The 16677-nt window shown below is 35.3% G+C and overlaps 1 protein-coding gene across 1 annotated transcript in view; it reads left to right on the forward strand.

Annotated features, from left to right (window-relative positions):
* Positions 1–16677, forward strand: part of npr2 (natriuretic peptide receptor 2) — a 59757-nt gene that overhangs the window by 17198 nt on the left and 25882 nt on the right. Inside the window, exons 3-8 of the mRNA XM_044144329.1 lie at positions 1137–1250; positions 1515–1650; positions 3051–3145; positions 5200–5335; positions 6732–6816; positions 16259–16379. Of these exons, the coding sequence (XP_044000264.1) occupies positions 1137–1250; positions 1515–1650; positions 3051–3145; positions 5200–5335; positions 6732–6816; positions 16259–16379 (687 nt within the window). The remainder of the gene's footprint in view (positions 1–1136; positions 1251–1514; positions 1651–3050; positions 3146–5199; positions 5336–6731; positions 6817–16258; positions 16380–16677) is intronic.

Raw genomic sequence — 16677 nt, forward strand, 5'->3', positions numbered from 1 at the left:
CAGGTCTTTCTCTGTGTGGATTTGCGGGAGGTTCTGACGCGGCTTGTTGTGGCAGCGCCGTGTTTTCTGGTGCAGTAATTGCTTGTGGAAGTTTGAGGTTTTAATCACTGTTGTGACACGAGAAATGATCCCCAGCTTCTTAAGTAGAAAGCAATGCTGACAGACTTTATTAAAAACGCCCCAGGGTTCGGTTTTTAGACCGCGGGTATTAAGTGATTCGCATTTTTTGTCACGTAACAACAGCAAACTTTAATGTGCTTTATGTGTTGAATTAAAAACCAGAAAAATTATGATTTTTTTCATTGTTTTATAGATAAAAGTGTGAACTGCCAGGTACCCATTCAACTATTTTATTGTTTCTTTTTTTTATTAAATGTTTTTCATAAATTCCTCTCAATTAATGATTCTAATCTTTGTTTCCTGTATAAATTTAATTTATTATTAGTTATTATTTTTATTGGTGCACCTATAAATTTGATAAAATCTATTGCTGTATTTGTTTTTCTTTCTTACTACATTTTATGTTTCTTAATTTGCAACAACTAAGTGTTATAGCAATAACTCAATTAATCACGTTATAGATTAAAATCAGATCAATAATTATTTTTTTTACTTATTTTGTTTACTTATCTTGGACATTTAAGTTACATTCAACTTCTGAAAAATGTATTTTTAGGAGTGTTTTTGTTACTGTACTTGTTACTAATTTTATTGTAAACTATTTCTACTCTTACTTGAGTAAAATTTCTGGATTTTCTTCCCATTGAATGAAAAACAAACATATTTTAACCAAAACTTCACCAGACACAGACCTGCAGGTTTTGTAAGTTTCATACGTTTTATATTTAAAGAACAATTTTCTTTTGTCTGATTTTGTTAGTTTTATAAAGTATTATCATTTTCATCCTTAAAACACCAAAACATCCACAAACTTTACATTTTTGTCCATCTGATGATGTATTTTTACATATTAAATGATTGATAATTTGGTCAGTTACTTCAATACTTTTTATGTTGAAGTAGCTCTACTCCTACTTGACTTCAGTTTTTGGATAACTTTCTCCACGTCTGGTTTGAAATAAACCTAAACGTTTCTCTTCTAATCCGTGTTTTTCTCCGCTTTGTGGTTCCTCCAGTCCGTTTTCATCATCACGTACCATAACCCAGAGAACCCAGAATACCTGGACTTCCAGAGGAGACTCCATGCCAGAGCTCAGAGGGATTTCGGTGTTCATTTGGAGCCATCATTAGTAAGTATTAAACTGCTGTGAGTTATAGTTTGCACAACAACCTCTTTAATTTTTTATGGGACAATCTAGATGGAGAAAACATCCCACTGTGCAGAGTAATTGCTTGAACTTAATGAGGAATGAGGTTTACAGTTCTGTTCGCAGTTTATATGTGAGAGCGTAAAAAGTAAAAGCATTTTGTTTAGATTCTGCAGAGTAAATGCAGTTTTGCTGCTGCAGAAACTCTTGTTCTTGTTGGTTTGAGTAAAATGCCTGTTGTTGCAGATGGACTACATCGCTGGCAGTTTCTATGATGGCTTTCTGCTGTACGCCATGGCGCTGGAGGACACGCTGGCGGAGGGCGGGGTGCAGAACGACGGCATCAACATCACGATGAGGACGCAGAACCGCCGATTCTGGGGTGACACATTTCTACCAAGAACCTGTTCATCTAGTCTGAAACTAGTGACTGACTTGTAGAGCTGCAGGTTGCTGATAATCGATTATTCTAATGATTAATCGATTATTCTGACGATTAATCAAATATAAAAGTGGCACATTCTGCAGATTTCTTTATTTGTTCACTCAAACCTTTTCATAGAATACAAGAAATACAGGAAAAGATGGAAAGAAACAAATAATTAAATTCCTTTTTTAAATAAGAAAAATTTTTTATTGTCATGGCAACCCAGCAAATCTGAATTGGCTGAATTTTTTTTTGTTTGGTTTTTTGGTTTATATTAGAATTCAGTTTTTTTTCCTGTGAATTTTTAATTTCTTTTCTCCAAATATAGATTTTTTTCCTCAGAAGTCCGAGTTTTGTTCATCGTATTTTTACTTCTTTTTCTCAGAATTTAAATCTTTTTTTCTCAAATTTCTTTTTCCCAGAAGTCTGAGTATTTTTTGTCTGAATTTTTACTGATTTTCTTAGAATTTTGTCTTTTCCTCTGAATTTTCACTTGTTTTCTCACAATTTTTTATTTTTTCTCAAAATTGCGACTTTTTTTCTTAGAATTGTGACTTAGAAAAAAAATATTTTCTCTTCTTTCGGTGGACTGAATCCTCTTGCGTTTTAGACACATTTACAGACAAATACAAATTGTATAGCCATTTTGTACAGTTTTATAACTGCTCTGAATAAGTTTCTCTTCACCAAATTGCCATTTCTTAAATCTGTATACTCCTATTTTATATACAGGCCCTTAATTATAAATCTCGGCAAACACAGATCACACCCTCAGTTGTTTGTCTGGAAACAAAAACAAATGTTTACTGTAGTTCTTTGTTCATTTTTGTCTTTCTAAGTATGTTTTAAATGACCAGTTTACAGTTTGTCTAATTTATTTGAATGGATTTCTTGTTTTTACTTTGTTTCCTGTGACTCCATACAAGAAAACATGCTCTGACCTCTGAAACATTAACATGTGTTTTAGCTTTCGATGTGCATCTTCAGTTAAATAAACAGCAGATGAATGTTCTGTTGTTGATCCAGGCCAAATGTTTGGTTCTACTAAATACCGAAACCAAAAACTGAATCTGAATCTGATTTAAATCTGCAGCTTTCTTACAGTGATTACAGCCTGATTGCACATTTTTACAAATTATCTCAAACCAAAGTGTTTTCATGCTTGATGTGTGTTGTGGCATATCGTACTTGGAGAGGCAAACAGTGTTAAAGTCTGAGCTTAAAGTGAGTAATTATGGTTGTTTTCCACGGCGTAATTCGCCAAGAAGCCTTTAAAACTATCAAACAGTAATGCAGAAAATGGCGTTTTGATTGAGCAACAAATCTCATTAATGCTGCTAATTTTTCTGCCTTAGGAATCACTGGACTCGTTACCATAGACGACAAAAATGCGAGAAACATAGACGTGGACCTGTGGTCGATGACCAACCAGGAGACGGGAGAGTTTGGGGTGAGTCCAGGTTCAGAGTCTCAGAAAGTTTTAACGTGTTTTAGCAGTCGGGTGTTTTTACTTTCGCATGCTCTGATGTCTGGGAACATTGGGAACAAAACTTTCCTTTAGTAAATTTCAACTGAGAGAACCTAGAAATACGCCAGGAGTTTTGGCTACAAAAATAAATTCAGACTTTTTTCCTTTTTTTTCTGGGAATTTGAATTTTTTCTCAGAAATATAATTTTGAAATTTCTGTTTTAAAATTTTCTCAGGATTTTGACTAATCTGGCAATCCTGACTTTGTTTTTCTCAGTTCTCACAATTTTGAAATTTTTCAGAATTTTGACTTTTTCTTGACAATTTTTGACTAAAATGTACAAAGTTGCTTTTATCTTAAATGCTAAATATAAATATATATATATCAACAACAGAATATATATATATATATATTTTTTTTTTTTTTTTTTACAGTTTTGACTTAATTGCGGTTTTGATAGTTTTTTCACCAAATGGCTTTTTTTGTCTAATTGATGACTCCAGTAGCTGCTGATTGATTTCAGTAATCAGTTAATCACGATTAATCGTTTCAGATCTATAGAATAGTTCATATTTAAATCAGTGGCTGAAAAACAAACCTTCATGTTTAAATCACCTGACTTTTTCTGCAGATATTCTGTCTGTCTTGTGCTGCACGTCACAGTTAAACATCTCTACTTTCTTCCCAAACAACATGAGTCGTGTTTCAGTCTTTTTTTATATCAAATGTGTTAAAATTAATATTGTTTGAGTTTATTTTCTGACGGTCTTGTCATAAACGTTCATTTCATTCATCTTTGCACAATCCGACCTCTGGATGAACTTCCTCCTTGTTTGGATGCCATAGACAGACACTGTACACCATCACACTGATAATTTATTGTAAAACTGCTGTTAAGGAAATAAAAAGAAACTTCACAGATGGTGTTTGAGAGACTTAACAGTTCCAAACCCAAACAGAACTGTAAACATTTTTCCTTTTAGCTTCCAGAGAACCGTCTTCAAAATGTTCCCTGTTACTTTACATGGCGTGCTAGAAACTGTAAACAGCAGTTTTTATGGCTTCCTCGTTATATTAACATGCACAAAACGTACCTCAACCTAAAAATTAAACAAGATTTTATTATTAAGTAAAATTGTTGATGAAATATTTCTCCTGCGAATGTCGATTATTAATTATTTCCATTATAAATGTGCGCAAAATGTCAAAGTTGAAAAATCACAATTTTGTGATCATGGCGTTTCTGTTAAATACGAAACAGTATTAAAGTCACATCTGAACGAGTTTGTTCAAAAGATAAGTAATTAAAAAACATGGAGCGCCATCATCTTCCAACCACTTCCTGTTGTCATCTTTGTCGTTTCTGCCAGTAGTAACATTTGTTATCACGTTACTCGTGATGAAAAAAACTGCATTACTCTGCATTGGATTATGTGCACAAAACCATCATGATCCATACTGGGAAGACGCAGTGAGAAATGCTTAATTATTGATATAGCTGTCAGCACGCATGCTAGGAGGAATTTATTTTCCCAAAAATTGACTTAAATTCAGTGTTTTGTGGACTTCAGGAGCCACAAAACACTAACTAGCCTACATGCAAAATGGCACCTTGAAAATTAATTCTCCAAAATCAGGAAGTGGTCTACAGAGCAGGGCATTCTGGGTAAATACAACCAAAGCAAACAAGCGTGTTTAGCGCTACCAGGAGACAAGTTTCATAATATTTTACCAAAGATTGAAGAGAAAAATCTTCAAACGCTAAAATCTGACACTGCTCCATTTTTGTTTAAGAAGTTTCTCTCACTGTCTTCAGAAGTTTTTGTCATTTTCTTCAGTGGTTCTTGGTGCAGCGCCCCCACAGGCGGGGAGGGTAACAGCTTTTTCAAAGGGTTTCTTTTGACAGTGCAGTGTGAAAGAGAACCTCAGCAGCTGAAAATGTAACAAAGGTTGCCACTAAAGGAACCGAGTCTTCCCAACTATCAGGTGTGAAAACACCCCAATGCTAACGTTAGCTTCCATTTTGTGCCGGCAGGTCGTGGCGTACTTCAACGGAAGCAGTAAAGAAATCATTTGGTCGCAGACGGAGAAGATCCACTGGCCCTGCGGTGGACCGCCGCTGGACAATCCGCCATGTGTGTTTTCCACAGACGACCCTTCCTGCAACGATGGTATGGTGTAATGAATGGACTGTTAGGAAATTGACTTTTAATGATTTTTCTCACTTTATTTGTACGTAAAACTGAACTGTAGGAAATGCTAATGCTTAATTTTATCTGTAGGAAGCTTAAAACTGGTTTTGATGTTAGAAAGAGTTATTTTATCCACATTTTTTCCTTTCTGTTCACCCAACTGAAGGTATTTAGTTGTGCTGAGTAATGAAACAAACCACTAACACACAAAATGGTTTGCTGATATTAATAATATTATTTTCTATAACATGTTGTCACAATTCAAAATCTTGGAACCATTAAAAGCTGTGACTATTTACATAAATGTGATTTTTGTCATCTTCTGTGTTTAACACATTTGTAAAAACTCTAAAAACATTTTCCCCATTGTCATTATAGACTGTTTGTGTGTATAATTTTGAAAAAAAGATTCATTTTGATACAAATTAGTTGACAAAAAGGCTGTAACAGCAAAACGCAGAACAAAATGAAGCCTTCAACTGAGATTTTGAAAACTGAATTATCTCCCAAATATTTTTTAAAGGTTCAAAACTAGAGATAAAATTTGCTCTCTTGTTCTTTTTATTCCCTGCATCTTTTAAGAAATTGGCTCTAATCTTCTTCCGTACATAGTTTGGACACTGGTTTGGTCAGTTGTTTCCTCCCCACTGACTGGATAAGATTATTTTTTTGACCAATGAATTATCTCCAAAAATCTTTTTAAAGACTCAAAGTTTAATATAAAATTTGTTCTTTTGTTCCTTTTTTTTATTCTCTGCACCTTTTAAGAAATTGGCTCTAATCTTCTTCCGTACCTCATGATTTATGACCATTGCAATATTTTCTAATCTCTTCCCAGCATGGACAGGGTTGTTTCAGGTTGTGTGTGTGTGTGTGTAGGTGTGTGTGCGTGTGTGTGTCGCTGTCCTGCACTGCGGCGGCATGTTGCAGATGGTTTCATGCTGTACAGGCCGTTAAACTGAATCTCTGTGTGAAAATTCTCAGTTTTCTTGCGGCTCTTCCCACAGTGTGAACTCCACCTAAATTGTGCACATTTTTAACCTGCTGAAAAATATAGATCATAATCTAAAATCCACAGTCGGATTCAGACGGCAGTAAATTAAGACAGTCGGATGAGTTGGGGAAAAAAAGAAAAGATTTTCCATAATTACGGCTATCGGGTTGTGCAGTGATTTACTGCGGGACTTAATTAGGGTTTTAAATGCGCATCAGGGATGTGAAATGGTTGTGCTGTTTGGTGGTTTGACAGACGGCTGCAGCGGTGCAGCTGTGATTTTTCTCAGCACACATATTTCTCCCTCAGAGTTCTAAGAAACCATCATGGCCATCTGCTGCACATATGAGGCCGTGACGCTGTTATCCTGCTTGTTTCCAGGTCAGCTCCCCGTTCTGGGCATCGTCGCCGTCGGTTCTGGATTAGCGCTCATCATCTTCGGCATCTCCAGTTTCCTCATTTACAGGTGAGTTCGACGGCACTAATGCTGGCTTAAAACCTCCTTTCCCGCAACTGATTTAGTGCAGTTTTATTGAAAGTTGGGGGTAAATAGAAGAGTTTGTTTGGGGCTGGTGTGTGTTTATGTAATGCAGCAGCAGCTCAGCAGGTGACTTTGCAAAACGCAGAGATGAGGTTTGCCTAAGCTGCCAGGTGAGCTCATAGGCTGGCCCCCTAAAAGCTGCCACTCTCACTTGATGATCATTAATGTGTTTTAAAAGCTCATTTTCTTTCCCTCTGGGGTTAAAAAATAAAAAGCTGCTTGTTTGAAAAACATGTTTCATGGAGACTGAAATGCATTTGTTGTTAAAGGGGACCTGTTACGCAAAATTCACATTTTGCTAATTTTTGAACTTCCATTTGGGTTTCTAAGCACTTAAAAACAACACATAAGTTCATGTTTTTTTGGTATCTGGAAAAAATCCTTTCAAATGTAGCAACTGCAGAGAAGCCCAGCCTGTTACCTAGCAACTCCAGTGGAATTCTGCCCGTTACCTAGCAACCCAAGCAGAGCCCCAGCTCATTTGGTCAGCTGGTTTTACCACTGTACAATGGCTGCTGGAAAAATTCAAGTGTTTTGTTGTTGACTTGCCATCCAGAAACCACTGACTGCATTCTTGTTGGTTGCGCAGGAGGCTCCACTTCTGGTTTTCGAAGATGTACTGTTGTATAGTTGCACATCTGTTTGTAGCCATTTTCACGTGTGAATATAAACGTTGAGTTGGGGGCGTGGTCAGCAGCGGATTATTTGGATTTAAAGTGGCAAGACGCCCTAAAACAGCTAAATGTAGGTAGAGCTGAAATCTCATTATTTAAATGAATTTGTGCAAAATGTGGTGAACATGTTTTGTAGTCCATAGAATCATCCTAACCTGCTCAAAGAAGCATAATAGGTCATTTTTAAAGGTAAAAAGTCAGACTAGGACACTTTAAGCATCAGATATATTGTGTTTTAAAACTGAAACAGGGTTTTCAGTTTTGCTATTGGTCCAATTTTAAAATATTAAATGTTACAACCTGGAATTATGTTGCATTATGCAAAAATGTTTTTAAAAAATCAGTCAAATGAAACCTTATCTTGCACATTTTTTCTACATCTTTCAATTGCAGTTAATTTAACTCATTTTCTTTCTTTTTAAATACAGATAAAATTAAAAGCATAAGTTTTGTAAAAACTTCCAACAGATCTGGAAAGTAGCTTCTCTCTGTTCCCGTCCCCACGGCTAACAGTGAAACGTATGAACTGATCTTATGATTAAAATGTTTATATTTTTTATTTATATATTTTACTTATATTTTATAAATCAGATTAAGAATATTACAGAATATCAGGGTTGGGGACCGCTAACTAAAATATTAGCTGCTCTAACCCTAAATCACTAATCATAAACAGTTTTACTGATGCTAAACCGCTATGTTAAAATGATAGTTAGCTGAAGCTAATGCTAATGCTCTAACTTCAATTTAAATTAAATGTCTCCCTGAACCAATTTGATTTTCACATTTTCATTTACATGTTACATGTTTCCCTTAGATATTGTGTTAATGTTTATGTTGTTTTCTACTGTCTGTTTATTTTGTTCGTGTATGATTTTTGATTTAAATAAAGTTATTTAAGAGAAAGTGAGGAGAGGAAATGGAACTGCCCACTTCAAAATAAAAGCATGACTATAAACATCTAACTACTTAAATAATTACTAACGGTTAACCAAACGTCAAACTTTATTCAACTGAAAATTTACAAAATAACCAAGTAAATTAGCGTTTAAAATTTATCTGGAAAATTAATCTATGGGACACTAAGTGTGCAAAAGGGTTTTAAAGTTAGCTAAAGTGCTAAATGAACAATCTGCTATTAGCACATTAGCACCACCGGAGAATATTAAATGAAGGTTAGATGCTAACTACTCACCTCTACTTGACATAACCCCATTTAAAAAGACAAAAACAAAACTTAAAAAGTCCTTCAGCAATCGCAGCATTTAAGCTAGCTGGCTAAATTTAAGTTTTTGAACCCGACCTCCCTGACCTGCAGACTGTGCAATTAGTTTTACGCAGGTTAAATTTAGAAATGATTGTGTCCTGAATGTTAAGTGATTATGGTGTTTAGCTAAGTGCTTAACTAGCGGCTGCCGCCCCCAAGCTGTTCAGTTTTATGTGTGTTTAAGGAGAAATAAAAGCTTGTCTAATGGTTTTAACTTTCTGCTGAACATTCAGCTGTAAAAACAACGGAAACAAAATAGTTTCAGTGTCCCAAGTGGGACCGTCTACATCTTTACGTCTTATTTAATTACACCCTCAGTAAATCATGCATGCTCCAAGTAATTAAACTCCTGGAAGGGATTTATAACCCCGGGTTAATGTCATGGATAATATCTGCAAACAGGGAAGGAAATTAATGCTTTTTTTCTTCTTTTGTTGCTTTTTCTGTACTAGACGGTTTTACTCTGAGCTTATAACTTATGCACCACTGTTCAGCTAACAAATCACACCGGTAATCTGATTACTTATCCAATACTGACCATTAACACAAACAAGTGTTAATCACCAGCCAATCAGAATGGATTTTGATCAGAGGAGCGGCGGAGGAAAGATGGAGGAGCAGCTATCCACGCGAGGTAATTCCACTAAATCTGACTTAATTACCCCCCGAACAACAAGTAATGAAATAACTAACATTTCATTTGATCCAGAGAGTGTGCTTAACTCTCAGTCAATTAGCTCTTTCTTCTCTTTTCTCCTCTCTTCAGCTCACAGTGCAGCAAGCGCTTCAAGGTTTCCAAACTAGGTAGTTTCCCTGAATGCTTGTCTGGTAAGTTTTGCTCTCTTGGCGTTTTTTCCAAATCCTTGTAACCGGTGCTAAAAGAAATTACTTCTCCCCTTTTTATTTTCTTCTGTTTTCACTTCTTCTTAGTCACTTTTTAATTTTTTACATCATCTAACGAAGACAGTTATGAGCGTTGATGCAGAAAACTGTTTTCTAACAAGGATTTCATTAATTAATTGGGAGGAAAAAACACAAAGCAGCATTTTTTTTACTCCCTAAGGATAATAAATGTTCACCAGCGTTTTACTTCCCTGTGAATTTAATTTTGATTTCTGAAATAAGATTTTTTTTTTTTTATGCAGAAGATTTTTGTTGTTTTCACTCCCATTTCCTGCTGAAAAGTTACTTATAAGTTAGTTTCGTCTTATTTTAAGTGTAATGATATATTTGCTCTAGAAACAAAACAAAAATACTTGGTAAAACTTTTTGTTTTTGCAGTAAAACATTTAATTTTTTAGGATCTATAAAGTATCTTTGAATTGTCAACGTTTCACTTTTTACAACTTTTTGTTTTTACAGGAAGTTTAATCTGTAAAATAGATTGATTTTGGTATCTGTAAATGAAATCCTCGTTAGAAAACAACAAGAAAAACAACAGAAGAAGAAATCTTTAAAACTTTTTTCACATCTCTGCATCTTTGGTGACCCTAAAAGCAACAAGTTTCTATTTGCTTTGTGGAAATTCTGGGATGTATTTGTAGGTCTGACCCACATTTCGGTTCTTTCATCTCAACTGCGACTATTTTTAGACACTTTTCCACAAATTGACCGAAATCTGAACGTCACTCATGTCATCTGAAGGAACTTTCTGCTCCCTCCTGCATTACGATGTGAGATTTGTGTCGTTTTTCTGAGCCTGAAACCAGAGACTAACAAATGGCTTCCTGTTTTTGCAGACGGCAGCGCGGGTTTTGCTGATGGACTGAGCGGCGGACAGCAGAGCTTTTAGCAGCTGCCTCTAACGTCGGCCAGCTGCTGCTGCTCAGGCCTTTGATTTCCACAACTTGACCCACAAAGATGCCACTAAAATGTCAGAAATGTTCTGCAGTTCCCCAGAACACAAGATAAGCTTCTCAACCTCAAGGTGCAATTCATATATCTGGGAGATATACGTGTTTAATTTCTATATTTTTGATAAGAAATTAATTTTTTTGTATAATTAAAAGTGTATTTACTGCTGTTTTGATGCTGTTTTTCTTGAATATACATAATTGTGGTTAAAAAGTAAGTACACCCCAGGGTTGTTCAAGCAGAACCTCAAATATACAAACTGTCTTTATTTATTGAACTAAAATTAGTTAATTTAATTATAACATACTGTAGTACTCCAGTCTGGACTTTGACTAGGTCAGCCATTTTGTTTCAGGTTTGCAGTTGTTTGGATTATTGATCCATGATGACGTTTGATCACATTTAAATCTGCAAATATTTTACATGATCACAACAGTTGATATCAGGTGTTTGTGGCGATTTTCTCTTGTTTTTGTCTCATCTATCCAGAAAAAACATGATTAGAGACGTTTTGTTGTTCATTCAGAGGAAAATCAAACTCTGTAAAAAACATAAACAAAAATGACAAGAAATACTTTTGATTTAATAGCAGGACTCCTGTTCACTCTAGAAAATCTCACTTGCTTACAAATATGTGTTTAGGATTTCATCAAACTTATTTACAGATTTAATTCTGCTGTCAGGCTGGAAGGCAGCTTTTCCAGGCAGTCATAGAAAGTTTGAGATGTTTCAATAAGAGATAAAGGCTGCAAATAACGAGTATTTTAGTAATCAAACCTACCGATTATTGTGGCGATTAATCGATTAATCAGAATGAGAAGTAGCCACATTCTACAGATTGTTCTATTAAAAACTTACAGCTTTTGATTCAATGTTAAAATATGCAAATAAACAATTCATTTTCACATAAGACAATAAAAGTTTTATATTCTAAAATTAACATTTCTTTATTATTCCTTTTGTAAATCTGAAATAAATGAAGGTAATGCTAAACCGATTGCATTTAAAACACATTTAAATGCAAAATGTTGGTTTATTTACTGCTCTGAATGTTTTATTTTCAACAAATGGGCATTTTTTGAGTTTGTAAACTCCAGTTAATAATTAATTGATTGCTAAATTGTTAGTTGACTATTATTGATTAATCACAATTAATCATTTCAGACCAACAAGAGACATTATAAATGTCTCTAAAAACATGGCTTTAGGAAGAAGTAAAGTTTACAAGCAAGTGAGACTATTTTCTTTATCACATAGTTTAATCTAAAACCTTTAGTGTAAAATGTAGAGGCTTTGATGCTGAATATTTTAGTATTGAACCACCAGTAGTTACGTTTTACTGTTTAACTTTTAGATATCATCAAACTTCTGACCTTTTACGGGTTTTGTGCATTTTATCCTTTGAATTATTTCACTAAAATCTGGGACAGAATTTGGACGTTTATAGGCGTCTACAAAATACTTTAACTCAAACGTATTTTTTAGAGAATTTACACATTTTTGCACGTTTTTAAACATATATTTGGGTCTCTACAACCGACACGCTTAAGAAAAACACTCAGCTGGTTTTTGGCAATAAGTTATTGTTTTCTGGTGTCTGGAAATTGAGCCGTTTCAAAAACCGGCCAAATATTGAGTCACATTCCATGGGCATTGTGCTGTTACTTAGCAACCCCAGCCAAGCCCTGCCCGGTTACCTAGCAACCCCAACCAAGCCCTGCCTGGTTACCTAGCAACCCCAGCCAAGCCCTGCCTGGTTACCTAGCAACCCCAGCCATCTTAGATTCTATGGAAGCAGCAGAAACTCAATAAATATTGACAGTTTGAATCTGCTCTGTGCCTTTTTGCGCATTTGAGGTTGGATTAAAAGAATTTCAGGACCTGGTAACAGGGTGTACTTCCTTTCAATCACGATTGCAGCCTATAATATGCGAATGGATGTCGGTTTGAATGATTTGTACCTATTTTATGTTAATTTGCTGGTGCATTTCATAAAGGAAAGTGGTAGAATGGATGATTTGACAAGATTTTCCTCTGATACACAAACGGATGCTGTTGTAAAATGATAGAATATGGAATGAAATAAAAGGTAATATGTGTATTAAATCATCTGTTTTCCTTTCATTTGTTCACTATGTTGGGTTGGAAGTATGGCTTAAACGATTAATCACGATTAATCGATAATTGAGATAATATAAAGATTCTGAAAAAGGTCAGTTTCTGAATTAGTGGAATTAGTAAATAGACTAAAACTGCACAAAAAAAATAAAAACATTTTGCGTTTAAAATAAAAAAAGAAACGGTTTTGTAAATATGTTTCACCTAGGGCTCCTTAAGTGGCAGATTTAGTTTCACCTGGCTCAAATTCTGTCAATAAATCTCTTATTTAGCACATTTTGCATCTAATTAATCAAACATATAATCACAAAATCAGAAGTTTACTGAATTGATGTGAAGTCAAACAGAAAAAAGTTCAGTTTTACACGTTAGAAACATTTTTTGACTGCAGATGCATCCTTTGCTACAAATAATCAAGCGTCCACCAAAGGAAAACTGTGTTGTTGCATTTTAAGCAATAAAATATCAACTTTTTAATGCAAGATGTTGCAACTATTAATGTTTTTTCTATACTATATAGAAAAGATTCAGGTGGTTAAATAAAAAATATGTGGAATTTGGCCATTTTTAAAAATTAGATTTATCGTTTACTAAAATAATAGTTAGCTGTAAGCAAGTAAAAGTTGGGGTTCTTTTTCCAGAACAATTTTTATGATTAAAAATGTGAAGAAGTCCCTAAAAACACAAATTTACTCTATAGTAAGTTCTAAAATGTGCGTTTATATGACATATGTGCATTTCTAATGCATATTTTTGGGTTTATTGCATCAAAACAACCCAATTTCTCAATCTAAATCTGTAGGAGTGAAGGCTGGTTCTTGGACTTTACATTCAGGCAGCTGGACTGTCTGGTGCTGAGTTGATTTTGGAGTCTGCTGGGCAGCAGGAGTGTGAGGTGATGTTGAGCAGAGTAGCAGTGACTTTGTTGTTTTAATGGAGGATGGTTTGGGGGTGGGGGGGTCGGTCCCGCAGGAAGGTATTCACAAATGGGAATGGGGAAACAATAGGCCCAGTGTGGAGCCCCACACTTCGCCCCTCTAGCTGCCAGAAGTCTCTAAACAAGACCCTATAAATAGAAAATTGGTGGTGGTGGTGGAGGGGCGCTGGCGCTTTAATGTCCTCCAAATGCTCATGTCTCATTTAGGCTTCTGGATTGCACAACAGTAAAATTAATACTGGTGACATAGTGGCAAAAAACTAATAAAGAAGCCACTTCTGGGGCCAAGTTGGCTGGACGGCAACAACGGGGCGACATGCTAACGCTGTAATAATTTCCTGCAGCCATCTGGAAGTGTTTTACACCTTTCGCATCGCCCTGGCATGCCTCCTCTCTGCTCGTTTTTCACGTCTAAGTTTCAAACCATAAATAAAACCCTTACTTTTTCCCTACAGCAGCAAAAAAAGAAAAGAGGAAAGCAAATATAAACAAATCAAGAAAGTGTGCTTTCTATCTTCCTGCAGGTTTCATTTCTGATTTTTTTTTTTTTTCTCTTCTTGGGTGTGAATCATTAAATGTCAAGCAAGCAGCTGCTCTAGTAAGATTTTTAGCTCTGATGTGTTGATTTGATGGAATGCATCTTCTCTGGAGAGACAGCCAGTCAGACGGGTGTTCAAAAATAATCCTCACACACGTCAGAAGTATCACTGACAAAGAAAATGAGGAGATAAATTACTCTGGCTAAGCTGTGCAGACATGTGGGCGCGTTTGTTTTGTCATTGTGGAGAAGCTCACTTCCCAATCTGCTGAAGTTCAACCACTAAACTTTAAAAACGCATGTCTGAAAACGGATATTTAATTAAGCCTGTTGTAGAGGGTGAGATATTCAATATTAATATACAGCTATAATTATAAAATATCTGTCAAAAAATCTAAATTCAATCTGAAGGATAACTTCTTTTCCACACCATTGAATGATTCTAGCACAAAACTAACTTACAAGAAACGTTTCAGCAGAATTTCTGCTTGTTTTCAGTAAATAATGCCTTAATATCAATGAAAAGGTTCTACTTCCACTAGCAGATTATTTTACTTTAAAGCTGGGAAAATGTTTTGTTGTGATTTAAATTATCTGCCAGGAAAACTAGAACTTATTTTTTTATCAATATGTAGGAATTATTTGCTAAAACAAGCTCCTATTAAAGTGTATTAAGATATTAACACTATAAACTGGCTAAACATAGTTGGCATTATTTTGTGTTTTTACAGTGTAGAAGATTTAATATTTATTTGAGGTTTATCAAATATCCTTGAAGTGAAACTCAGTAAATACCTGGACTGGTGAATGAGTTCCAGTAGCTGCGTTTCTATTAACCGTAAAAATGGGTGAATTGGAATTATTAAAATAAATTTACTTTCTGGAAACACGACAGTTTTGGAAAAAACTCTTGTTTATTAATTAAAAAGTTTTGCCGCTAGGATGAAGTGACTTTTGTTCAGTGTCAAAATTGGTTTATTTCTCAAAACTGCAATGGAAGCACTTTTTATTTATTTATTTTTTATTTTTTTTGCATCACACAAATCACAGGAAGTTACTACTGCTGGAAACAGCAAAGATGATAACAGGAAGTAGTTGAAGGATGATGACGCAACATGTTTTTTAATGACTTCTTGTATGAACAAACTTATTCACATGTGATTTTTATTGAATGGAAACAACACAATTGTGAAATTGTGAAGTAGTTAACTAATTTTGATCAGTAAATGTCTTCTTACAGTTAGCTAAAGAGCTAAGCAAAGAGTTAGCTCCACTATTAGCAGAAGTGTGCCCTCTAACATAAGCAGTTAAATGTGTGTCAAAGGTCAGAGCTGGTGTGTCCTGTTAGCTACATGAGTTTTTATCTCTGGTGCTTTTAAACAGATGCTGAGGTCTTCATTCAGTAAAAACTCCTTTATTATCTTTTTGTTAGCCTTCAGTTATTGTCTATGTCTTGTTTATGATCTAAATAACATCTGTTAAAGAACGAGCTGAACCAATAACTAGAAACGCTCCATTGTCAAGTGATAAAAACATAAATCTTGACTAAATTATAAATTTGTACTGTGTGTTTTTATTTCAAAGAACTCCCTGTTCTGGACCATAAAGCAGAAAACGCAGCTGAAGAACACGAGGATCAGTGAAATTAAAATCTTAGAAAAACACGCAAAATACTGGATGTGATGAAGGTCACTATCAGATCCAGATGGTTATCTCTGAACATGGGACGGCGATCAAACATAACCAAGCAAATGTAGCAAATCTGGTGCCGGTTATCAGATTAAATCCATGTTGCTTTAATTCTCCAAACCCAGAAAATTAAACCATAAATTCTGATTTTCTTCCATTTTCTCCCATCTGGTGCTGTTGCAACCCATTGTTATCTCAGAAACTATCCAACTTACCTCCCCCAGATCTGATTCCTGTGAGAAAATAAGTCTGTTTAACGAGCTGCTCCTTAATTTCTGTGCTTCCAACAGGAAACTGAAGCTGGAGAAGGAGCTGGCTGGAATGCTGTGGAGGATTCGGTGGGAGGATCTTCAGTTCGAAAGCCCCAATAAATACCACAAACGAGCCGGCAGCAGGTTGACCCTCTCTCAGGTAAACAGACTTGGACAGATTGGTGTGCAGCAGTGAAAGCCAATAATGATGCAAAGCTCATAAACGAGGCAATACACACTTGATCTCTCATTAAAAGCTTTGCTTTGGTTTTTATTGAGCTGCTACCATTTTGAACTGTGTTTGGTTTAATCAAACTGGATGAAATTCAGAAAGCAGTTTTAAAGTTTCACCTAATAAGGATAAAACTAATATTTAAACCAAGACAACAGCCCTAGTTAAACCACAAATTAACCAAATTTGTTTGTAAATCTGAGTCCAATTTCTGCAGCTTCACCCA

Source organism: Gambusia affinis, linkage group LG17 (genome assembly GCF_019740435.1).
Source record: "Gambusia affinis linkage group LG17, SWU_Gaff_1.0, whole genome shotgun sequence".
NCBI lineage: Eukaryota > Metazoa > Chordata > Actinopteri > Cyprinodontiformes > Poeciliidae > Gambusia > Gambusia affinis.